The sequence below is a fragment of the Ostrea edulis genome, chromosome 3 (assembly GCF_947568905.1).
Source record: "Ostrea edulis chromosome 3, xbOstEdul1.1, whole genome shotgun sequence".
NCBI lineage: Eukaryota > Metazoa > Mollusca > Bivalvia > Ostreida > Ostreidae > Ostrea > Ostrea edulis.
In genome coordinates this window covers 12,851,620-12,876,928 of record NC_079166.1, presented here as the reverse complement: position 1 = coordinate 12,876,928, position 25,309 = coordinate 12,851,620, and the positions used below count along the sequence as shown (strand labels likewise).

Here is a 25,309-nt window from a genome sequence, read left to right as displayed (position 1 = left end):
TCTAATGAAGATTTCCTCGGAATGACCACATTCATTTTACTTTCAATTACGTAAGAGGCTAGAGTGCCGAAATTCGGCCCCATTTGCAATGCTGACGAAATAGATGCCCCCCCCCCCCAAAAAAAAAAACCCGACACCAAACAATTCGCATCTGATGATGAAAAACAAAAGATCGAAAATCAAAAGGGTTTGTGTTTTGTTTGTTTAATTTTTGCTAAACTTAGATTAGAGAACAGCAAAACAATTAAGAAGTCTATATTTGTTAATTTGGAAACGGAATCTTCAAAGGAGGAACCCATGTTCCTTGATCACCCTGACGAATGCATGTGTTAAAGGTGAAGATAACGAACAGTGATCAATCTCATAAATCCCATAAGCAATACAAAATAGATAGTTGGGCAAACACGGGCCCTGGACACACCGGAGGTGGGATCAGTTGCCTAGGAGGAGTAAGCATCCCCTCTCGGCCGGTTACACCCGCCGTGAGCCCTATATCTTGATCAGGTAAATGGAGTTACCCGTAGTCAAAATCAGTGTGCCACGAACGGTCTAACAATCGGTATGAAACACGTGAGACAGCATTTGACCCAATGATAGGTTGTATTGGCAAACTAGATCATTATAATGACCATAGACTTTGCGAAATGCTTACTTTAATCAAGAATGTTGAAACCCCTGTACCATCAACTTCTTTGTCAGTAGCTTGCCTCGACTTATAAACTGACCATACGCAGATACGAGCTCTTTTTTTTTTCCACTAAAGACAGGAAAATGAAACATGTTTTCAGAAATATGTTGATAAAATCAATTACGTTTGCTTTCTTGGAATTTTTAAGAATTAAAAGTGTTTCCGAATTGCAACCAACTATCGCTGTTGGTACCCAGACGATTGGCCTTGGCCCTTGAAATTAAAGGTTTAAAAATGCCTGAGTAAAGAGGACATATCTTATCTGTTGAATTTCAATGTAAACATCTGGTAACACTTCAGACAAACGCCCTATAAATACTCCTAATATTAACAATGTGCACAAAAAACTTGTCTATGCAGATTACTTGTAACGTGATACGTGCCACAATTCAACAATCCGCAATAGCCTGGGACCGATTTTACAAAACAACTGACGACAAAGTCGCAAAACTTAAATTGTGTTCACAGTTATTAGTATGTATGAATGCATTAAAACGTTTCTGAGACTTAATTTTCAGCTTCATTTTGTTCATCATTTTACATTGAAGTGAATGATCTTACAATAAACGAGAACATTTCATAATGTAAAGTTGGTCATAAGTCGTAAGTTATTTTGTAAACCACACCCCTGATTCGCAAAGCAATATTACGACTGACGTCAAAGTTCGAGAAAATGCGTTTCAATTTATAGCTAAAAACTATCCTTGTTTACTTGAATCATTCTGACAAAGAGAAATCAAAGTACTGAAAGTATTGGGAGTCGAGCGTGTATGACGATAGTCTACACTGTAAATGCAGATATGTAGCTCTCTGGGAAATACTGGGACATATCAGAGTGCTACAGACCTACTCCCAATATAACTTTCGATTTAAGGCTTAGAAAAAATACGCAGGGTAGATGCCTTACATGGCTTGCAGGAGCGTTTCAAAAATTTAAGATAAAAAAATCCAAACATATGTTCCCTCTATACTTGTGTTCAAAATCATTACAGCCCAATGCAAAGCTTCAAATGTTTTCCTTATTTCGACCTTTCACTAAGTATGGTCCCAAGACATCTACAATGTAGCCGTTTGTTGTTATCATCAACGTTTTCTACAACACTATAGCGGTGGGTAGGTAGTTTCGGGCCCCACTTTAAGCATGTGGTATTACAAAGTGTATGATAGTTTTGTATGTAATTTTATCCATAAACAGCATTCATGATGTCCCTCTCGAGAATATTTAAATCATTTGGAGACGTCATTAATGAAATCAAAACGAAGTTTGTTTGTCGGTTGTTTTTTTTTTTTTTTTTTTTTTTTTTTTTTTTGGTTTTTTGGTTTTATTAAATTATTAAATAGATAGCATATTTTAGAAATCAATTTTGTACGTGAAGGTAATAATGTAATTTGTCTTCATTCAGAATCTCTGAATAGGTTTTCTAACACAAAATTGAATGACATAAGGATATAAAACTTATTTCTCTGCCGTTAGAATTGTAAATTATTATAATTTAACAAAAAAAAAAAAAAAAAAAAAAAAAAAAAAAACCACAAAAAACTTTCCGACTCGAAAACAATAGATGATATTGCTTTAAAACTGAGTTTTGTTTCTTGATTTTGTTAATTCAACATTACCGTCAGTATGAAGACATTTTTCAAGTAAATGCTTCCTACTACATTCACGTGCAACAGGTGTAGGTAATCAGAATTGAATAATAAATGAATCTGGTCTGGCTTGTTTCGTACAATATAACTGAAAGGTCTTTCCTTTCATTACAAAATACACATTTATCATACGATTTTCTTGAATACTCAAATGGAGTTGATATTCATGTATATCCTTGCATGTTAGAATGTCTTTTTGGGACATACTGTATTTTTGTTACATATAGTCTGCATTTGTGACGTACATATATTTCGTAGTTTTTATGAAGTGTATATCCAAGTGACCGGTCAACAGGGGATGCTTACTCCTCCTAGGCACCTGATCCCACCCCTGGTGTGTCCAGGGGTCCGTGTTTGCCCAACTATCTATTTTGTATTGCTTGTAGGAGTTATGAGATTGATCACTGTTCGTTATCTTCACCTTTCTACTTAATGAAAGGTAAAACAAAAATCAAAACAAATAAAACATCACACAGGCAACGAAAGGGTTCGCTTATGACGTAGCACAGCTCCTCAATGACTACTACACCGCGGAACAACTGAAAATGCAACATCATATATGTAGTTTAAGGTCATCTGATGAAGGCTTAAAAGTATATCTGAAAATATCAATGCCAATACCTTTAAAGATGTTCATCATAAAATGCATAACCTTTCGGTGGATATCCACACGCAATTTACATTACGTTATTCAGCGATATTTCATGTAACAGTGCCTGGCACTTATTTCAAATTAATATTTTAATGTTAAAAATATGTAGTTAAGCCAGCCAACATTCGAATATTTGCTCATTTCTGATGTAAGGTATCACGTGATATGATAAACATGATCACCATTCTTCAATTACAGTATCTACAATTTCTTAAACAGAAGAAACAAAACACAACTGACGGAGAAGGTAAAGATTGGTATGGCTGTCATACATACCGGTACTGTGTTAACAAATATGATTTCAAAATATCGAACTTTTATCTAAACGTCTTATCATGCAATGCTGTGTAAACGGATATGGAGATGACACCATTGCCGGTGAAGGACTGTAAAATTTAGGTATATGCTCGGCGATTACGGCATTTGAGCAGAGGGGGATTTTGATCGTGTCACACCTGCTGTGAAACGGGATCTCGGTTTTTACGGTCTCGCCCGAAGGACCGCCCCATTTAATCGCCCCTTACGCCAAGCAAGGGGTAGTGATGACTTAATATAACCCGGAACCTCACGGGAAGCAAGGTTTGGTATACTCTTGTTCACTGAGAACTTAGCCGAGAAGTGTTTGGCTATACAGAGTGGATATATTATCTTCATTTGAAAGATCTTCTTTCTTGAACGCCTAGTGTGATTTTTTCCCAGGTAAAGGTATTTTTATTCTTTACTTGAAAAAGAAATGACAGGTGCAGGTCGTCGTACTCATCACATTCGTATATAAGCGTAGCGATAAAACATACTACATGTACATTATCAATACCGCGCTTTGACCGACGATACTTCCTTGAAAAATGGAACTCAGAATATTTTGTATTGTATTTTGTGTCGGTGTATGTTTCAGCCAGACACATACAAATGATCACCAGAAAATATCCGATCTACAAACCGAGTTCGATCGGCTGAAATCCGAATTTGAGGATTATAAGAATAGATCAATGGCTGAAATACGTCAGTTAAGGGGAGAGAGCAGCTTTCTGTCAACCGTGCAGACGACGAATGTCCGCACGTTAAATTCTCTAATGACTGACGTTTTTGAAGTTAAGGCAAAGCTCAGTTTTATCACCATGGATTCTGTGCATCTAAACAGTTCTTTAGACGTCGTACTGGAAGCCATTAAAAGCATTAACAAACTAAACCACTCAATTGAAGGTAATATGATTTTTAGTTCACGTTGTTTCGATTGGCCATTAGAATTAATAAACTCTGCTTATTTGAATATTATGAATAATTAAGTAAATGAGCGACGCATTTTTGTTTTGTAGATGTTGCAGGAAAGTTGCGAAACAGGAGCAAATGTAAGTTTACCGTCTTCAGTGCATTCTGTTGACATGCAATATATGTGTTTCATAATAAATTGTTTTCAGAAATGTCTGCATTTTTTTTCTTTTCCCTTCTCATCTCCTTATAATATTTTCTTTGCACATAAGCATGAATTAAAGAGCATTGAAGCCGTGTCAGATATGATTTTTACCCGTCTTCTTCCAGGTCAGAGAGGAAGTCAATATGTCAGAAAATGTTCCTCTCCTAACTGGGATGTTGCACAGTGTGGGAACGTGACGGTCCGCGTGGATTTCTCTCCAGTGTTCAATAGTGTTCCATACGTCATGTTCGGGGTCAGCAAACTGGACGCTGAGCAGAGCCACAACACAAGGTTCCAAGCCTTTGCTAGCGATATATCGAAAACTGGCTTCAATTACCACATTGGCACTTGGGGAGACTCTGAACTGTGGGGGTCCACATTTGAATGGCTGTCATGCCCGTATTAGAAAACTTCTTATACGTTATGAGAACGTCACTGAACATAATAATAAATGAATAATAATTATGTCTTTATGCATTAGAGATTTACTGATTACTGGATATCTTCCTAGCATGTTCTCATTCTGTGAAAGCAATGGTGATAATGATACCCACAACAATTCGTGAGAGAGAGAGAGAGAGAGAGAGAGAGAGAGAGAGAGAGAGGAGAGAGAGAGGAGAGAGAGAGAGAGAGAGAGAGAGAGAGAGAGAGAGAGAGAGAGAGAGAGAGAGAGAGATACTTTCTTGTAGCACTCTATAAAGTAATATTACCTTATTATGGATGCTATGAAATAAACAGATTTGCAAATGAACATTGTTACAAACTTCTTTATCAGATCAGGACTTTCAGATATTTAGCATTTGACAATATTACAAAATTCATTTTTAAAGTCTGTTACACCATAGATATTCTTCACCTTACAGGTTTTCCGGGATTTGCAAGTCTTGTCAGTATCGATTTTGAGTATTTTGATTAAGTAGGTCAAAACACAAGTTGTAAAGTTAAATTTCCTACTTAAGAAAATTCCGATAAATTTGTTAAAAATATAAATAAGGAAATCATATTTAATTTTATTAGTGTGATCTTTTAAGAGAGAGAATTGGTGAAGGTTGATGGACAATGCAACAAATGGACGCGGAATTTCGTAATTTTAGGGCTAGAAGTCTAACGACTCCCTCGATAATTTTCTACTCATATGGAAACATTGCATTTGAAGACACAGAGAATATATATATATATATATATATATATATATATATATAACACAGAAAAGTCAAATACGATGTTTGTGTATACACACTATGTAAAAGGTACTTTGAAACTCGATATCAGGTACTATATCGTATTTGGGCAGGTGTATAAAACAGGATAACTCAAGCTTACTGCCTGTTATAACCCTTCCCCCTTCTCATCCTAATGCATTGTGTTGTGATAGAGGTTTCGTGTCAATTCATTATAAATTCATAAAAAAATTATTGAATTAAAATTTCATAGATTGTAAGCACGGGGACGATCGATTGAAAAAAGAATTACCAAGGTCATCATTAAAAATTGCAACTCTATGAACCATCATAGTCCTAAAAGTAGGAACAACTCATTCCTCGGTTTTAATAGCAATAATAATGTAATAAAACCCAAAGATAATGCGTATGGATAGGATATTTTTTTATTTGAATTGTATTCTAGTTTAAATGACCACTTACAAATTGCTAGCCCTAAGAATTAATGATTTATCTTGTTTTTTTAAAGTAATGAATTTGGATCCACTCGCTCAAATAGAATACCATTTCGCAAGTATGGAATAAAATTATGTCTCCAAGTGGAGGTAATATAAAATATCCCATGTCGAAAAAACACATGTATCAAAAGCATGTTAACGGGATATGCTTTATTCCGATTGTGTAAGAGGGATGTGATTCAATATGATCAATCTCATAAATACAAAAAAATAAGAGAAAAAAAAGGCCAAACACGTATATCACAAAATATTTGACGATATCATTAATTCAACTATTAATATTGCTTGCAACATTAATTCATGATGCGCGCATCAAATCATTTATTGCTTTAATGCATTATATTGATGCCTGTATTAATGTTGTGGAATAGTTGCTCGTAAACATAATTTAGAGCTCGGTATAAATGATTTCATCCTCTCATTTATTGCGGATATCAATGAATCGAATTAATGCATCAATCTGAATGTTCTCATTCTGTGAACGCAGAGATGATAATGATACCCACAAGAATTCAAGAGAGAGAGAGAGAGAGAGAGAGAGAGAGAGAGAGACACGCTTTCTAGTAGTACTCTGTCAAGTAATATTACCTTGTTTTGGATATGAAATAAACGGATGTGCAAATATTTTTCATCAGATCAGGACTTTCAGATATTTGGCATTTGACAATGATACAAAATTCATTTTTAAAGTATGTAAAACCATGAATATTCTTAACCTCACAAGTATTCCGGGATTTGCAGGTTTTGTCAGTATCAATTTTGAGGATTTTGATTTAGTAGATCAAATTCAAGTTAAATTTCACACTTAAGAAAATTCCGATAAATTTGTTGAGAAATAGAAATAAGGAAACCACATTTAATTTTATTAGATAAAGTGTGATTTTGTAAGAGAGATAATTGGTAAAGGACAATGCAACAAATGGATGCGGAATTTCGTAATTTTAGGGCTAGAGATGTAACGACCCTTTCGAGAATCTTTTACTCATACGGAGACATTACATTTGAAAACACACAAAATATATAACAAAAACCCACAGAAAAGTCAAATATGTTGTACATGTATACGCACTATGTAAAAAGGTAATTTTAAACTCGATATGAGGTACTATATCGTATTTGGCCAGGTGTGTAAAACAGGATAACTCAAGCTTACTGCCTGTTATAACCCTTCCCCCTTCTCATCCTAATGCATTGTGTTGTGATAGAGGTTTCGTGTCAATTCATTATAAATTCATAAAAAAAGTATTGAATTAAAATGTCATAGATTGTAATCACGGGGACGATCGATTGAAAAGAGAATTACCAAGGTTACCAACAAATATTGCAACTCTACGAACCATTATAGTCATACAAGTAGGAACAACTCATTGCTCAGTTGTGATTTATTTAGCAATAGTAATGAAATAAAACCCAATGATAATGTGTATGAATGGGGTATTTGTTTTATTTGAATTCAATTCCAGATTAAATGATCACTTACAAATTGCTAGCCCTAAGAATGGATGATTTATCTTTTAAAAAACGTAATAAATTTGGACCCACCTGCTCAAATAGAACACCATATCACAAGTGTGGAGTACAATTGTATCGCTAAGTGGAGATAATAGAAAATACCCCAAGTCGAAAAAAACACATGCATTTAAAGCATGTTAATGGGGTATTGTTTTTATTCCGATTGTGTAAGGGGGATATGATTCGAATATGATCAATCTCATCAATACAAAAAATTAGAAAAGAAAAGCCTAACCACGTATATCACAGTATTATAACTTTTCGTTATCTTCACCTTGCATTTGACGATATTATTAATTCAATTATTAATATTGCTTGCAACATTAATTCATGATGCGCGCATCAAATCATTTATTGCTTTAATCCATTATATTGATGCCTGTATCAATGTTGTGGAATAGTTACTCGTAAAAATAATTTAGAGCTCGGTATAAATGATTTCATCCTCTCATTCACTGCGGATATCAATGCAAGGTGAAGATAACGAACAGTGATCAACCTCATAATGAATCGAATTAATGCATTAATCTGAATGTTTTCATTCTGTGAACGCAGAGGTGATAATGGTACTCACAAGAATTCAAATGAGAGAAGGAGAGAGAGAGAGAGATTGAGAGAGAGAGGAGAGAGAGAGAGAGAGAGAGAGAGAGAGAGAGAGAGAGAGAGACGATTTCTAGTAGTACTCTATCAAGTAATATTACCTTGTTTTGGATATGAAATAAACGGATGTGCAAATATTTTTCATCAGATCAGGACTTTCAGATATTTGGCATTTGACAATGATACAAAATTCATTTTTGAAGTATGTAAAACCATGAATATTCTTAACCTCACAAGTATTCCGGGATTTGCAGGTTTTGTCAGTATCAATTTTGAGGATTTTGATTTAGTAGATCAAATTCAAGTTAAATTTCCCACTTAAGAAAATTCCGATAAATTTGTTGAGAAATAGAAATAAGGAAACCACATTTAATTTTATTAGATAAAGTGTGATTTTGTAAGAGAGAGAATTGGTAAAGGACAATGCAACAAATGGATGCGGAATTTCGTAATTTTAGGGCTAGAGATCTAACGACCCTGTTTAGAATCTTTTACTCATACGGAGACATTGCATTTGCAGACACACAAAATATATAACAAAAACCCACAGAAAAGTCAAATATGTTGTACATGTATGCGTACTATGTAAAAAGGTAATTTTAAACTCGATATGAGGTACTATATCGTATTTGGCCAGGTGTGTAAAACAGGATAACTCAAGCTTACTGCCTGTTATAACCCTTCCCCCTTCTCATCCTAATGCATTGTGTTGTGATAGAGGTTTCGTGTCAATTCATTGTAAATTCATAACAATTTATCGAATCAAAATTTCATAGATTGTAAGCGCAGGGATGATCGATTGAAAAGAGAATTACCAAGGTTACCAACAAATATTGCAACTCTACGAACCATTATAGTCATACAAGTAGGAACAACTCATTGCTCAGTTGTGATTTATTTAGCAATAGTAATGAAATAAAACCCAATGATAATGTGTATGGATGGGGTATTTTTTTTATTTGAATTCAATTCCAGATTAAATGATCACTTACAAATTGCTAGCCCTAAGAATTGATGATTTATCATTAAAAAAACGTAATAAATTTGGACCCACTCGCTCAACTAGAACACCATATCACAAGTGTGGAGTACAATTGTATCGCTAAGTGGAGCTAATAGAAAATACCCCAAGTCGAAAAAACACATGCATTTAAAGCATGTTAATGGGGGTATTTTTTATTCCGATTGTGTAAGGGGGATATGATTCGAATATGATCAATCTCATCAATACAAAAAATAAGAAAAGAAAAGCCCAACCACGTATATCACAAATTATTTGACGATATCATTAATTCAATTATTAATATTGCTTGCAACATTAATTCATGATGCGCGCATCAAATCATTTATTGCTTTAAAGCATTATATTGATACCTGCATTAATGTTGTGGAATAGTTGCTCGTAAAAATAACTTAGAGCTCGGTATAAATAATGTCATCCTCTCCTTCATTGCGGATATCAATTAATGGAATTAATGCATTAATGTGGAATCGATGAGCACTATAATTCAGTAGAAGAGAGCAATATCTAAGTTAATATCCGCATTAATTGAATTGATACGCGCATTAATTGAATAATATTGGTTTCTCATTTGAATTATAGCGCGTATCGGTTCAATTGTTCATATTATTAATTCATTTGATGAAAGCAACGATTATTTGATAATGTGCATGAATTCAACATTTTTCAACGCTATCAACGATTCATTTAATGCGCGCAATAATTCAGAATTGAAGATATCATTAATTATTTGAAGATATCTTTAATTGAATTGTTGCGCGCAACAAATGAATGGATGATCTGTAAAGGATATCACTGTGTGATTTGATATTAATGTCATGACAGCAAACTAAGTGCTAATTGAAATTCTAAATATGCATGACATTTGATCGTCATCATTCGATGTGTGATGGGATACATAGGCGGATCCAGAAATGTGTGAAGGGGGTGGTCTAGCACTTGATCTTTTATGTACTTTTCATAACCTCCACCCCTTACCCCATTTACTCCCCTCCCTTGTGTACAAGGGGAGATCTTAGGGAAGTTTTTCAGACATGAAAAATGTTAATTTTATTTCCTACTTGTTTCAAAAGTTCTAGTCACACAGACCTTATTTTGGCAATGAAATAAAAAAAGAAGTTGATTTAAAGGTTACTCCCAATAGACTGGGGGCCGCTTAGGTCCCTTACGCTCTGTGGTAAGTGGTGCAAAATCCTGCATTATGTGCATTTCCTGTCGCTTCTTTTCCATTTTCAAATTAATTGTCTAACAAATATTTTATGTTACATATACTTGTTAAGAATTCTTAAAAGATAATTGTATATATCTGACGAAAATATCGTAAATATATATCAATATGTTGTCTTACTTATCCTAGAATTAAATGATACACTGGAGTTGATACAGAATGATGCAATTACATGTAAGTATCCAACTTTCATATCATTTTGACTTATAGAATAGTTCAAATACGACGGGGAAAAAGTATGTCTCTTGGCTGAATTTCACTAAACTTCTATCTTACGCAAATAATTATGACTTAAGAGTTTCTTAAGTTTTGACCTCAGATACGACGCTTTTATTTTTACTAATGAAAGGCGAAGATAACGAACAGTGATCAATCTCATAACTCCAGGGGTGGGATCAGGTGTCTAGGAGGAGTAAGCATCACCTATTTCTGATTTCTGAACTTTCGGCTTGAGCATCACTATCAAAATTGGTACCGTATAAGTTTTACATTGCAATGGAGGGGTTACATGAATCTGAACAAGAAATGCTTTGAAGAGGTAACTGTTGTAATCTTATAATTGCATTAGCAGCAAGTGACAAAAAGGTCACCAAAGTATATATATTATGTTCTAGGCTATCTACAAATTGTGGTCTTAATATGGACGACAGCTGGTTTTGGTATTTCCTCATGCAGTCTTCTCAGGCAAAACAGAGACTATATCACAATTGAAAATTTCAAAAATATTTCTTTGAGTCTGCTTAATGTAAGTGATTCCGTCAATGGACTAATTCAGTACCCGTGTTGCATCCGAGTGGGATGCTTTGGGAACGAAGGAAATACACAACCTTTAACAAATGCAGAAGTGTTTGTTCTTGTGCGAAGGGAAAACACGTCTGACGACTACTCATATTATGGATGGGGAAATCAATATTTGGGTTTTCGAAAAGCAATAACCGGTGCTGATGGATTTGACTGTATATCGAAACTTTGCATAACTGAGGCTCTTATATTCACACAAATGGAAGGACAACGCCTGACGACTCTGCCAAAATATCTCCCCAAAGATATTTTTACAGAACTTAAACTCGGAACGAAGAGATAGTGATCGCCCCAAGAGACAGGGGAATGCTTCTGGCGAAACGTGGACCAGTTTACCATAAACGTGAATTCGACATGTGCAATAATGCTACAAAGGACGATAGGTGGTACATATCATTTGCCTATCTATCCATTCCTGACTCCCTAATGCAATCACAACCAAATCCATACATACCACTTTCCTGGTATTATTCCAGACCACAGGAGCCGATTTTTAAATCTTGTTTTCTGAAGGTGGTTGTTAGGGCAAGTGAAGTTTTTATACACTTACTTTCCTCATGTTTTATAAGAGCTGTCTACTCGTCAAAAACGTATATATCTTAATTTTCTAAGTGCGAGTTTTAAAGAGTGTGTTTCATTGTACATGTATATGTAAAACTAATGATATAAAATTCACAAGAATATCTACACGATTTTTAAAAACAATGAACTGTACGCATTTCCAAGGAGGAAACCAATGTGTTGGTATTTAACACAAAATAGTGAAAATGATATAAAAATATCGCAATGATTCCAACATTTCTTTCAAATGAAATACATTGTTCTCCTTGATATTTCCAGACCTGTAGTTATGGTGTAACGATTACAGCAACAAGCAGAAATGAAAGTAACGAGTTGTATGGAACATATATAACGGGGCCCAAACCACGACCAGGAAGCTCTGACACTGAAACTCGTGCTGCGTGCGTGGAATATCGCTGTCCAACAGATTCAAAAGTGACTGTAAACGTCACCGTCTCCGACGCTGAATTCCTGTGTACATCGAAACCAAGGCAAGTGCAATGTCATTTGTTTCGTACATAGTAGTGATGTAAGTTTCATGATTTGTTTCAACCAAACTTTAATATCGATATATTTACATGTTTTTCATCGGTAATTTTGGAAAGTTCGAAGAAATGAGGTCTTTTGTAACGGTTGAGAAAAAATCACCGTATATTTAAACACGCATTTTTTTTTTTCGTTTTAAAAATTACACGAAAAAGAAATTGTCAAAATGCAAAAGACAAACATGATTTCAAACAACCTGAGACAGAAAATTCCTCCAAATAATCCCGCCGTCTAAATCAGCATTATGCGATGTATGAAAATATAATCATTTGAACAATATATATTTATGAAACTAAATTGTGAAATAGTGATATGTTGACGTGTTTTTTTGTCTATTAAGGCCCCGCAACTATGAAAGTGTTAACGGAAGACAATACATTTCAACTAGGTTTAAGTCCATGAGATAACTTTCGTCCTGCTGATGGTATTTATGTTGCATTCAAATCAGTCTTGCTTGCAAAGCAAATGTGAACAGCTGGATCAGCAGATATTGAAAGCAATTTTAATGCCAATCCGTCTTTAAACACGTTCATTGAATTTTCATGTCAATCACCAAAATCATCTCCGTTTGGTTGAATGAAAAATAAATAAAAATGACCTTGTTATTTTAAGGTTTTGTATCCATTGAACTCAACCATGCAAGGTGAAGATAACGAACAATATAAGCCAATCAAAATATTTCCTTTTCAATTTTCTTTCCTACTCACATGTACGTGTCTGCATAGCATTATGCAATAGCTATACAACACATATACAGTACGTCAACAGAAGTTGTAGAACAACATTTTCAAGAGTGTCAGAGGGTTCTACAGGGGCACTTAAGGTAGCTCCATCCTCATGTAAAACTTATACGGTACCAATTTTGATGCACCAGATGCGCATTTCGACAAATAAGGTCTCGTCAGTGATGCTCATGTGACGTTAGATGTTTTTATCTTTATTTGATTAAATTCTCTCCATGATAGAAATATATATTTCAGAAGAATGTTATACATGTACAATGAATAAAATAATAAATCAGGTAAACAATCGATATTGGAAAGTTTACATTTCCCATGCATAATTAATCATTTTGATTGAAAACAATGTTGTCAAGTACAACTCCTTGGCGGTATTTTCTCTATGTCTATTATACAATGATTTCCTTGATACCCACAATATATATATATATATATATATATATATATGTGTGTGTGTGTGTGTGTGTGTGTGTGTGTGTGTGTGTGTGTGTGTGATGAGCCACCAGAAAACCAGGTTTATTGAGTTTTTACAAGAAAATGAGATTTTTATATTTTTAGTTGTTTTTATATCAATAAATAAAAATATGAAATATTTCGGTGAAACTCCTTATATTTATTGAGTTTTTACATTGCAGAGTTGACACCTTCCTCTTGAAAATATTGCATTATGTTTATGTAACGTAAGGTGAGTAATATATTTATAACGTTTACTATTCTTTTAAGAACAGAAATCACTATAAGAATAGTAAGTATTCACTTCTACAATAAAGTCATATTCATAACAACAAATTAATAACAGTCGGTGAGTACTATTTTCATATATAAGATATATAATTAATATTGGGGCAAAAGTGCAGAAAGGTAATTGATTATTGAATTTTAAATTTACTTAAGTTTTTGGCTACATATTATATCGTCTGGTACTTTACTCATGATACCTGACTGACTCATGGTACTTCTAGCGTATTTCAATGACTCTTTTCATCAAATACAAGTGAATTTTTTTGCTAAATCTTATTCCTGCCGATTATTTGCATCGGTAAGGATGTTGTTAAAACGCGGAATGGAAAACGAAATTGAACGAAACCAAAAGTCAATATGTATTGGGAAAAATTAAATAGAACGATTTTTTTACTATCATAACTACGCATAGGTCTTGCTACATTCAATGATTGTAGTAATGACACATATTTCAGAATCATAACCAGTCTTGATTTAAGAGAATGAGTTAATGTGAATTGCAATTATTGTCTGTGTTTTACAGAGATGCATGTATATTAACAAACGCAGCTGACTCATGGATATAGCATTGTCCTCTCTACTACATGTATCGTCATTGATATTTGAGGTCAAAATTGTTGAGGAAAAATAGTTGATATGATATATTTTGAATGATTTCTAGTGTCTTATTCTGCAATCATGTATATATATTCTCCATTCACTTTAACCCCCCACCCCTCTCCCTTGCAAGAAAGAAAGAAATAAGAAAGAAAAGAAAAGATTAAACCAAGTTATGATTGGAAAGACAAGTAATATTTATGAAAAGAAAACTTATCAATTTGAATCAGCTTAGGCCATTGAAAATTCGGATTTTTTTGTATTAAACTTTCTAACCATATGTAGTTGTTAAACGAGTTTCTTAGAGGACACATCGCATGTTTCTAAACTCTTTAACTTTTCAGCAAAGTTAATTCTTCTTGTGCCTAAAACTACTTTAAATGTGTTTTGAATGAAATAGTTTGTGCATTTTTCCGAGTTTGAAATCGTCTCTTAGTTTTAAAACCGTATTGTGGCTACATGTAATTATCGCAATATTTCGGCGAATGAACTATCTGTATATCAGAATTAATTACTATAACCGTAAGATAAAATGCATAGAAAGCATACTTTGGAAACATATGCATGTGATGTGTCCTTTAATCGATTTAGATATAAATATAAATGAAGTTAATTTCATGTACAGTGCATGTTTATTGGACTAACATCTATACTTGTTGATCCGTTGAATCCAGGGATTTATAGCTAGCTCAGCAGGAGGTTAACCAGATTTAAACTCTTTGTGCCACCCTCTGATAATGTCTTGAATGTACTGTTCATAATACAGATTGAAATATAACGATTGAATGAGAAGCTAAAAACATCCATGTCTTATTATATTGCTGTTGAAGGAGGGGGTGTATCTTTTTTTTCTCAATTCCAAATACGAAATTGCTTCAAATGTTTAGGTCAAAAGTATTCTGCTCCCTTCTCTCCCTCCTACTGCAGTGAAAATTACCACTTTTCCTATAATTGAGTCAATAAAACATGGAGGCAGAAAATCCATTTGCAGGGATCATCCTGTTGTCTGTAGCATGATTTTCCTCTTTCAAGGACGTCAACATTTGTGCGAAAGAACGATTAATGTTTGTGCTAAGAGTATTTACATCCTCCAAAACAAAACACACAAGCATAGGTATGAAAGTTTGTTATTGATTTTTTCAAAAACGGATTCATTGTCAATTTTTCGAAAGAGTTGATATGCTTGTGGTATGTATAATTTATTTTCTGATATCAACTGTCATTCATGGTTTATGTAACGACGCTTTCATTACGAAAAAGAAACCCGATCCAGCATCTCTAAACCGTTTTGTTTTAATCTCATGATTTAGTTTACAACCCTGCCCAATAGCTGCATTGATATCCGGTAATGAGTGCGATTTTTTTGTTTTTAATTTGAACGACTTTGTATTTGTTTTCACATTTCCTTTTCGTAAATCTAGACTCGATGAATTAGCAATTAAAAAGACAGCAAAATTGTAATTGAGATTATGGCATATACCCTGACAAATGTACATTAGTGGGTGTGGATTATAAGTTTCTTTTGTTAATTTTTTTTGTTCCTCTTCAAAAATCAGATTCAGTGATGGGAATGAGAAATTCTTTATGCCTGGAATATATTTTATTCGGACTTTGACTAAGGTGACAGGATGTAATTCATCTACCATTCCTTAAGCTGGTAATATTTATATATCTATAAAGCTGACAAAAACGTTTTTTTTTTTAAATCTGTTAAAACCCACTTTTTGTTTAGAAATTACTTTTCCTGACTCTTAAACTTCTTATACAGTGCAAAGTTGTTTTTTCCAATGACTGCTTTTAATGCAAATTTCTAAATCATCTTAATATGTTACTCTATTGACTTATAATACTCTGCATATATATATAGTGCTCTACATACCCCCAATAAAACTTTAGCTAATTTGCTAGTTTCAATGCATGTAACCCTGTACTCTTTTGTTACTTGCATACATGAAATAGCATATCGCAAAAGACAACATTAAAATGATGGCCGGTAGTAAAATGACGATCGAGGTCAAGATCATAAATTGAGAATATACTTAATTAGAAATATTGATTACTTATATCTGAGGATTTATCTAGCGCAGATGTTTGAAAAACTGCAGGTTTATAAAACAAAATAAAATACAAACATATACTGAAAAAATTATTTGTTTATGAAACTTATTTCCAAAGTTAGCTGGATTTGAAATTTAGACTTAAGTCTATTCTTAGTGGATGGTCTTGGGGCCATGTCGTGGGAGTTATACTTAAATTTTCTCAAAATGGTCAATTGATGTTTATATTTATTAATCAGGTATGATTTAAATCAAAACGCATGTTCTAAAGTGGAGCTGAAATATGTTTCCAAATTCACAAAATATGCATGAAAATCATTATCATTGCTAAACTATATGGGGATCAATTCATTTTATTTTTTACTTAACATAATCATATTGCATGTAGTAGCATTGGGCGCCATCGGTAGGTGGCGCTGGCGGCAACATTTCCTGCAATCACAAAAAGTTGACCTCACTGCGCTAGGTACTTTTCACCGTTTTATATGATAAAGCCCGAGGTTTAAATACGAAAGTATTAACGCGAAACGAAAGTAAGCAGTTCAAAGTTTACGTATATGGTGATATAGAAAGCACGTGGTACGAAATGACATTTTGTCGGTATTTTGAAGAGAGAAAATAAGTAGCAAGACCAGAAATCGGCCATATTCGCAGATTTTACGGTGATATTTAAATAATTTGAAGTTCCTTTTTCTTTAAACAACACTGAGATAATGCGTATATGTCCGGAGAATGTGTAAAATAATTTTTTCAACCTGTTGGGTAGAATTTACAAGAACGATAACTCTAATATTTGTAATCGGAAACAAAGGAAAAATAAATGATGTGCACTTCATTGTCCGCAATAAATCGCCGATATATGTGATCCAATGAAGTTTCCCGTTATCAAACTGTCAGGTTTATTTTAAAAGATATATATTTATCCTAGATTTTGTACTTCGCCTTGGAAATTGATACTGTACCGTCAGTAGGTGGCGCTCACGGCATAAACAACGGTTGTTTTTTTAGGACTGCCTTGGCTTAGGCCACAAGCGGTGTCCAGGGCAGATCCCTGGTGGGGGTGGAGGGGGTGTATGAAGGATAAATAACATAGCAATTTAAGACCGACCAGCCCATCTTTGTTCAAATTCTTAAGATGTCTCATTGCAGAAAATGATCTTTCGCAAGGCACAGAACCAACTGGCATGCTACTTTCCAGCATGTCTAACTGCTTTGTTCTGCCCTCACTAGTGGCGTTGGTACAATCTTTTAATCTTTTCTATCAAGGATATTGATAAACAACAATTAAGATATACATATGTAATTGTTACAATAATATTTGTGAGGAATTTCATGCAGGAATACTATAATTTTCCTCGTCCGGTAGCTAAAATGACCGAGGGTCTGTATGTTTATTAGCGTTTTGAAGCAATATCGATACTTTTTGTTTTAATCAGCACATTTAAATTAAGTGGAATATTGATTAAAATGTTGAAAATATATTGTTTTTAAAAAATTTCCCCTGTCGCTACATTTAGTTTTCTCGATATCCTTGTATAACTAACGAATTATTACAGCTCTATCCACTTGCACAGAAACACATGCAACAAAAACAATGATCTTATTGATAAACTATGTACATAAATTTGTAGATCATGTCATGCTGGTTAGAACAAAAATTAAACTCATGACATTCCTGGGAAAGTTACTCCTCCTAGGCACCTGATTCTGCCTGCGGTATATCCGGGGGTCAGTGTTTACCTAACTATCTAATTTAAATTGCTCATTGGAGTTATGAGATGGATCACTGTTCGTTATCTTAACCTTTATAGGAGTTATGAGATTGGTCACTGCTAGTAATATTCACCTTTCATGTCAGTTGTAAGTCAAACCATCGATCTTTTGATTATTTTTACACTTGGAGAAAAGTGATGTTTTTTGAGGGACTGGAGACATTTCTCTTTCAATAGCGCCAGGAATGTGAAATTAATTTCCTTCGTGATTTTAAGGTAGTGACGGATAACAGCCGCGTGATCAGTTAAAATGTTCATTTTCACGTGGATTTCTTTTTTCGGAAATTCTTACACTGCCATAAAGTGGTTGAAAAAGAAAAAGAGTTTCCCTAAGTGTATTGTGGCTGTCATGACTCGAAGATTGAGGCTTAACGACTATCTTGCAAAAATGAACGATCTCCTAGATTAGGAACAATATACGTCATTGTAATAATGGTATATCAAATGTTTCGCGCGTGCGATACTGTTTACCAAACAAATTATAAACCACCATGAATAATACATATGTGCACAACGTAAACAAAGTTGTTTATTCATCGTAATGTCCGAGTACTGCGAGTTTTAATATACTGTATAATGTTGAATAGGGCTAATAAGAATTAATAAACCTCTTTACGTTTTTTATTCAAAACTTTCTGTTCTTCTTCATTACTATGTAACGCACATATTTGGCATGCATTTACCACGTCAATACCTGTATTGCTATCAAATTACAAATTGATCAAAATAAGGATTAAAGTTTAATCAAATTTTAGCAAAAACTAAACATGCAAATTGTTCATTTTCGCTGCAATTCGTCAGATCAGCAAGGTGTGCCCATGTATAAGCCTATTTTGCATGTGCTCGCCATGGATATTCCTGTAAATTAAGGAAACTTTAAATAATTTTCTGAATAATCTAGACACAATTATGAAGCTGAGATTTATAGTCATTCCTTACTATTTCTCAGATTATAGAAATATTGACATATAGAGTAATGAGCAACTGCATCTTTCTTAGTCATGCAAATACTGAAATACAGAGCAAACAACATCTTACTATTTGTAAGTCATATATATCTTGATATTCAAAGTAAAGAAATTATTCCTCTTTGTAAGCCACCACAATATTGATACACAAAACAAACGACAATTGTAGACACAACGTACGGATGGCGTTCAACGAAATATTGAGTTGTTAGTTTGCCGTTGAGTTCTATTTTCAATGAATTATTTAAGTACGAAGCAGATGTGCAGGACTCTGTGGTGTCTTTTATTTCGAGTTCACAGGAATATTACGAATTGAGATATAAATTAAAATGATAATTGCTAATAGATAAATCGTTCATGTTTCTAAATGTCGAGTTGAAGGTCAAATAAAGAGATTATTACTTCTCATGTAGAAGTTTTTCAATAAATGTCTAATAGCAATAAAGCAGGGCAGTTAAGAATTGACCACAATTTGTGCCCATAGGAATTCCCTACGTACACTTGATTACTAAGGACTATGAAAATTTCATGAATGAAGCATATGTTCAATGTCACCCTTATGGTGCTTGTGACATCCCCTGTCCCAACCCATTTGTTGACGAAATGTACATTCAAAATGTGTTCTCAGTAATATAAAAAGAATATAAACCTTGTTTTTATCATATATGTGATACAACAGTTCAATATCAGCATAATAAAGAATTTGGTACCGTAAGCTATAATACGCTCTGTTTGCTGATATTGTTTATTTGAATCTCAGGACCGAAATCATAACCCCCCCCCCCCCTCCTTTCTGTTGTAATGGGAGTAAATGCTAACAGGTAGGCAAATAACCTAACTTGATCAAATTGAGCAGAAAAGAAACTTGACTCACAAAGACATGTTTTCTATCCCTGACTAGCATTTCTCCATTGTCGGTATTTTGAGCATGTTCAGTTGACGCATCAATAAATTCACCATCAGTAATACTCCTTCTACCCACTTTCCCTCGACGGTAGAAAATGCCATCAGGAAATGCGAAGGCGGTGAATACAAGAGAGTAGACGATGATAAGGGACAGTAATATCTGGTGAAATAATGAAGTAGTGATGTTTATTCATGAATGAAAAATTAAGAGATTAAAATACGAGTATTCAAAAAATGTATATCAATTACTAAGCATCTGTCAAGATATCGGGGATGAATTTTCAGTATCTATAAACAGAAAGGATAATTGTTATCACATTGACAATATTTTTGTATCAATCACTGCATTCTAACTTCTTTATTTTTTGTATTCCGATCAGCATTAACTTCACTACAATGTTCCACAATACGTGGCTTGTATTGTTACAAGAGATAACATGCATAATCATTCTTACCATTTTGAATGCGATATCAGTGGCCTCTCGGATAGCAGTTGAAGTCTCATACTATACGACTCAAAAACTCGTTTATTATATGCATAAGAACTACGTCATTTGCGGAAGTAGGTGTGTCATTGCCCAACCACTCCCAACAGTCAGTCAAAGTCCAATTAGATTGATGATGATATTCCTCACACCATAGTTGTTTGCATTTGATGTTGTACTAGTCCATCCTTAGCACCAGGTACAGTTATTCCATAGAGCCAGCTATTGTAGTGGTAGCGCTTCTGTGTGTCTGTAGGTGTAACTGTATGTACACGGGGATACTAGCACCGGGATTTTGCAGACAGAAAATCAAAAATTGTATAAGCAAAATTCAATCAACTTGATTGTAAGCAATATTTGAAGGTTTAGGAATGACGTCTTATTATATATGCGAAGATAATTCCCAATCACTGATCTTCTGGTACATTCCTTAATTCACAGATATTCATTAAGTACACGTACCGGCGTTGTAATCAACAAGTATACAGCACTGCTATTCATTACAGATCACCGAAGCTATATCTGTGCTGATACGGGTTTTCAAACTGTACATGTATTTCTGCAGAATTGATGTTTTCATTTATGCTTTGATGTGACTCTATGTCTGAATTGATGTAATACGTATTTTTTGAGGAATTGAAGTTATTGCTAACTGCCTTTGAGTTGTATAATTCGTAGTAATAAACCAAACGTATTAACATAAAGATGTCAATATGTACTGCGTTTGTTCCGTGCTCAAATTATTGTATGTACTACCTTTTATTCATACCACGTCTGCTTCCTACTTTACAACTCTTCAGGATGTAGAGTTATTGTAAAGTCATACTTTAATGAAGATATATTTTAATTGCAAAATTATTAGTTAGTAGAAACAATTTTACGCGGAGGGATGACAATGTTGACAGGTATGTATCGTCGACTGCCCTTTTTCGGCGACTGACCAGACACGGTGACCTTTTGTTTACCGTGCGCGTTCTCGTTTCTGGGTGTTAACTACGTCATCAATTTCGCTGAAATATTTGTAATCATACACAGAGCAGTTTTTCATTTTTTAAATATAAAATGTAACAAAAATCTAAAATTCTACAGTATATTGGTATGAAACTTGCGGTAGACGTCCACTGTTATTATTGTCATGTGATATATGGCGTACGTCATTTTTCACTTGGTGAAGGTTCGACTAAAACTAGATGTCCTCTTTTATTTAATTTTTTTTGGAGGGGGAGGGTCAAATTATTGAAGGGATGGGTATTACAAACATACTTGAATAAACTCTGTATAACAAGGAAGATTCTAGACTACTTTCACATATATGCCAGTATGCTAAAATATTTTGGGTTATTGATTGCACATATAGGATATCTACCTAATTCTGAAACAATTGGAATATTAGTACTTTTTCCGGCACCCAACATATGTTTACATAACTTGATAATCAACTTTCCTACCTCGCAATTTTTGAAGATATCATCAAATATCTCTCATTTTTCAACGTCCATACCGAAAGTAATCCCCATATCGCGTATTTTTATACCGTTCAAGATCCACTTGAACTTACATGTACCTAACGTTATATGAATATATCATTTTAAATATTTAACTCAACGTGTGTCAAGTGGAATATATTGATGTATGTTGCTTAAATATTTTCAATAATCAATCAAAAGGAATACAACCATTAATCAGTGCATGAGATGTAACTTACAATACACAAAATAGCCCAGTTTATCTATGAGCATGCGTAAAGACGAATTTAAATGATCCGTTTGTATTGTGTTCTTTGTCTTCTTGATCTCTAGAGACACCATTAGTTGCCCACTGTAAAACTGCAAACAAACCTGGTTACTTTGGGGTGAAATTCTTTTTATTTCTGTACTAACTATCAACTACTATTGATAGGATAAGAAATTATCATCCTTTTTTTTTTTTTTTTTTACAGAAATATGACAAATCACTTTAAAACATGTATGTCTTATTTTGTTAGAAATCAGTAGTTGCAGTGGGCGGGAAGTTAGCACTGGATCCACTAAGGGCTTCGGGACAATCCGCTCCTTTTCATTATTCCGTGTAGACCCGCCACTGCTATGTGCAATATATCTTTAATTCAGCAATATCAGACTTAATTATATAAACGGCCTTATCATGTCCAGATGAATATTCTTATCTGGGGAAGGGGATATTATGACACACTGAGCATCACTGAAGAGACATTATTTGTCGAAATGCGCATCTGGTCCATCAAAATTGGTATCGTATAAGTTTTACACTAGGGGCCCATAATTTAATTTTAATTCTAATTTGTTTGGAGGTTGGGGTAGGAATCCAGTGTTGTTCTTGAATCATTTCCAATCACAGCTTTTTCTACTGCGAAATTTATTTCTCAAGCAGGTCTGTCTAGTGGAAATTTAAGAAAAACACAAATCAAAACCAGCTGCCGTATGCTATTTTTTTAATCTTTGTTTATCTATATGATAATCAACTTTAGACGGCATGCAAATTTCATTCTAAACTAACGTAATAAATACTGCTTATGCAATATGAATCATTTTTAAATACACGAGACATTTGGCATCCTAATGTAAAAGTTATACGGTACCAATTTTGATGTATCAGATGCGCATTTCGATAAATAATGTCTCTTCGTGTGATGGGCAAGCCGAAATTTTGGAAATTCGAAATAACAATAAACTTGTAAGAACTATAAGGAAAACTAGAGTACCAAAAAATAAAACTGGAGCCAAATTCGTCCAAGGATAAAAGCTATGCATGAGGGAGATAATCCTTAATTTTGAAATGAATTTCTAAATCTTATCCTAGCAATTAAATAAACATCCAACAGTGCGACATTTAAGTCTGGACACGACAGAAGTCCAGAGTTTCGCCAACCCTTTTATTAAGGATACAAATGAACCCTTTACAATAAAGCTTGGATTTTATGTTCACAAGACACGCACCAACATTTAACACTTCCAACTATTGTAGTTTTAAGATATTTCACCTGAAATTAAAAAAAATTCCATGGGATTTTGGTGGGATTTTCACTCCTACTTGGGGGGATTTTCACTCCCGCCAAAAATCCCATCGGAGAAAAAATATAATTTCTCCCATAGGATTTTAACTCCCAAATTTAAACTTAATATGGGATACAATGTCCTATAGGAGGAAATGTCCCGTAATGAACATGAAATGACAGTAAATATCCTATTTGAACATGAATGGGAATAGATATCCCCCAAAAAAAAAAAGGATGGGGATTTTTATTCCATGAATATAAGAATGAAACAGAAAAATGTATCTTAAAGAGTGTTGTTTGTCATGATTCTTAAAAATGTACTTACAAGCCAAGGGATGACATAACTTTTAAATATATGTAGTAATCATAAGCTCCTATATGTAGGCCTATGTGCTTGTGAATAAATGTCTAAACAACATGAAATATGGTATAGGATATTGAAGCTCTGTATTACTAAACTCTTTCCGATGCAATTTTAAGCGTATACATATAACCCTTTCACAAAAATATCTGTATAAAATTGGACGGGGCTATATTATCACAACAAGCAGACAAGAACACTATGGAATACTCATTCACATGTAGTTCCACACATTCACTATTTACAAGCCTTCACAGGTCGTCAGGTGTGAAAATATTCACAGAAACCGGTAATTTTGTTTGAATAATAATAGTGTGGGCTTATACCATACCGTACCATCCTCTAATGGGGACAAAATACATTGATTGATTACTCAAAACTTCATTTCAAAATAGTTCTTAAAATTATCGTCACCTACCATCCTTGTGGTTTTATAAAGGGTAGGAGTATTATCATTGCAGATTAAATTACCAGTTCCTGGCATATGTTGTTGAATTGTGGAATAGGCCTAGCTTACAACAACAACTTGTTTACATATTTTAGAATTGGTGTTAAGTGCTTACGGTGAAAGATGAACTCTGCTAGGTGATGCTAAGTTGTTTAGTGAACCGAATCAGACATCTCAAACTAGATTCGCAATGATGTAACAACACAAGAATCGTTTTACAAAACACATGCTTTGGTCCATCTTTCTCCCTCCAACAATCACATCCATTCTCAAGTCAAAGTACTTTCTCCAATTGCTACCATTACCTTAAGCGTCGAAAAGACTTTGACAGGCGTGTCCGAATAAACGGTTAACAGACGGCTCGACTCTAGGGAAGTTCAGCTCTAAGTGTTCTAAACATCTCGAGCGATTTTATAGTGATACATTTCTATGATTTTCGACATTTGCGTATCAATGTTTTGATGAATATTGTATACTTTTTTTTATTCCTAAAGCAAATCAATGTTATCACAAATTTTAGGCCTACTTACAAATGTATTAACCCAGAGATCCACCACTAATTACTTACACAAGTTATGTGGATACAACAGTCTTCACTTATCATTTTAATATTCCGTATTTTCAAGCTAGTAACGAAGTAGTTAGCTACTGGGCTATACAGATCCTCTTGGACTAATAATCCACCAACAGAGGCATCAACCCAGGGGTCATGATGCAAAACTTATACGGTACATGTACCAATTGTCCTGCACCATATGAGCATTTCGACAAATAATGTCTCTTCAGTGATGCGCAAGCTGACATTTTAGAAATTCGAAATAACAATAAACTTCTAAGAGCTAAAAGGAAAACAAGAGTGCCAAATAACTGGAG

General features: G+C 34.1%; 2 protein-coding genes and 1 long non-coding RNA gene across 3 annotated transcripts in view; 2 read left to right on the top strand and 1 right to left on the bottom strand.

The window, feature by feature from the left end:
• The window catches only part of LOC125675380 (uncharacterized), a 41,948-nt gene extending 28,995 nt beyond the window's left edge, over positions 1–12,953 (top strand). The window contains exon 4 of the mRNA XM_056160086.1: positions 12,689–12,953. Within this exon, the coding sequence (XP_056016061.1) occupies positions 12,689–12,703 (15 nt within the window). The 3' untranslated portion in view covers positions 12,704–12,953. The remainder of the gene's footprint in view (positions 1–12,688) is intronic.
• LOC130053241 (uncharacterized) lies at positions 3,639–5,152 on the top strand. The gene is made up of 3 exons (XM_056160088.1): positions 3,639–4,190; positions 4,304–4,336; positions 4,527–5,152. Exons 1-3 carry the CDS (start codon positions 3,833–3,835, stop codon positions 4,805–4,807), a joined length of 672 nt encoding a protein of 223 aa, XP_056016063.1. The 5' UTR covers positions 3,639–3,832; the 3' UTR covers positions 4,808–5,152.
• Positions 12,954–18,982: 6,029 nt separating the features above from the next.
• Positions 18,983–20,633, bottom strand: LOC130053238 (uncharacterized). Its single transcript, XR_008801765.1, has 3 exons — positions 20,585–20,633; positions 20,098–20,289; positions 18,983–19,113 (listed from the first exon to the last, which is right to left on the bottom strand). It is a non-coding gene; the product is annotated as an uncharacterized LOC130053238 (long non-coding RNA).
• Between the last annotated feature and the right edge of the window lie 4,676 nt (positions 20,634–25,309).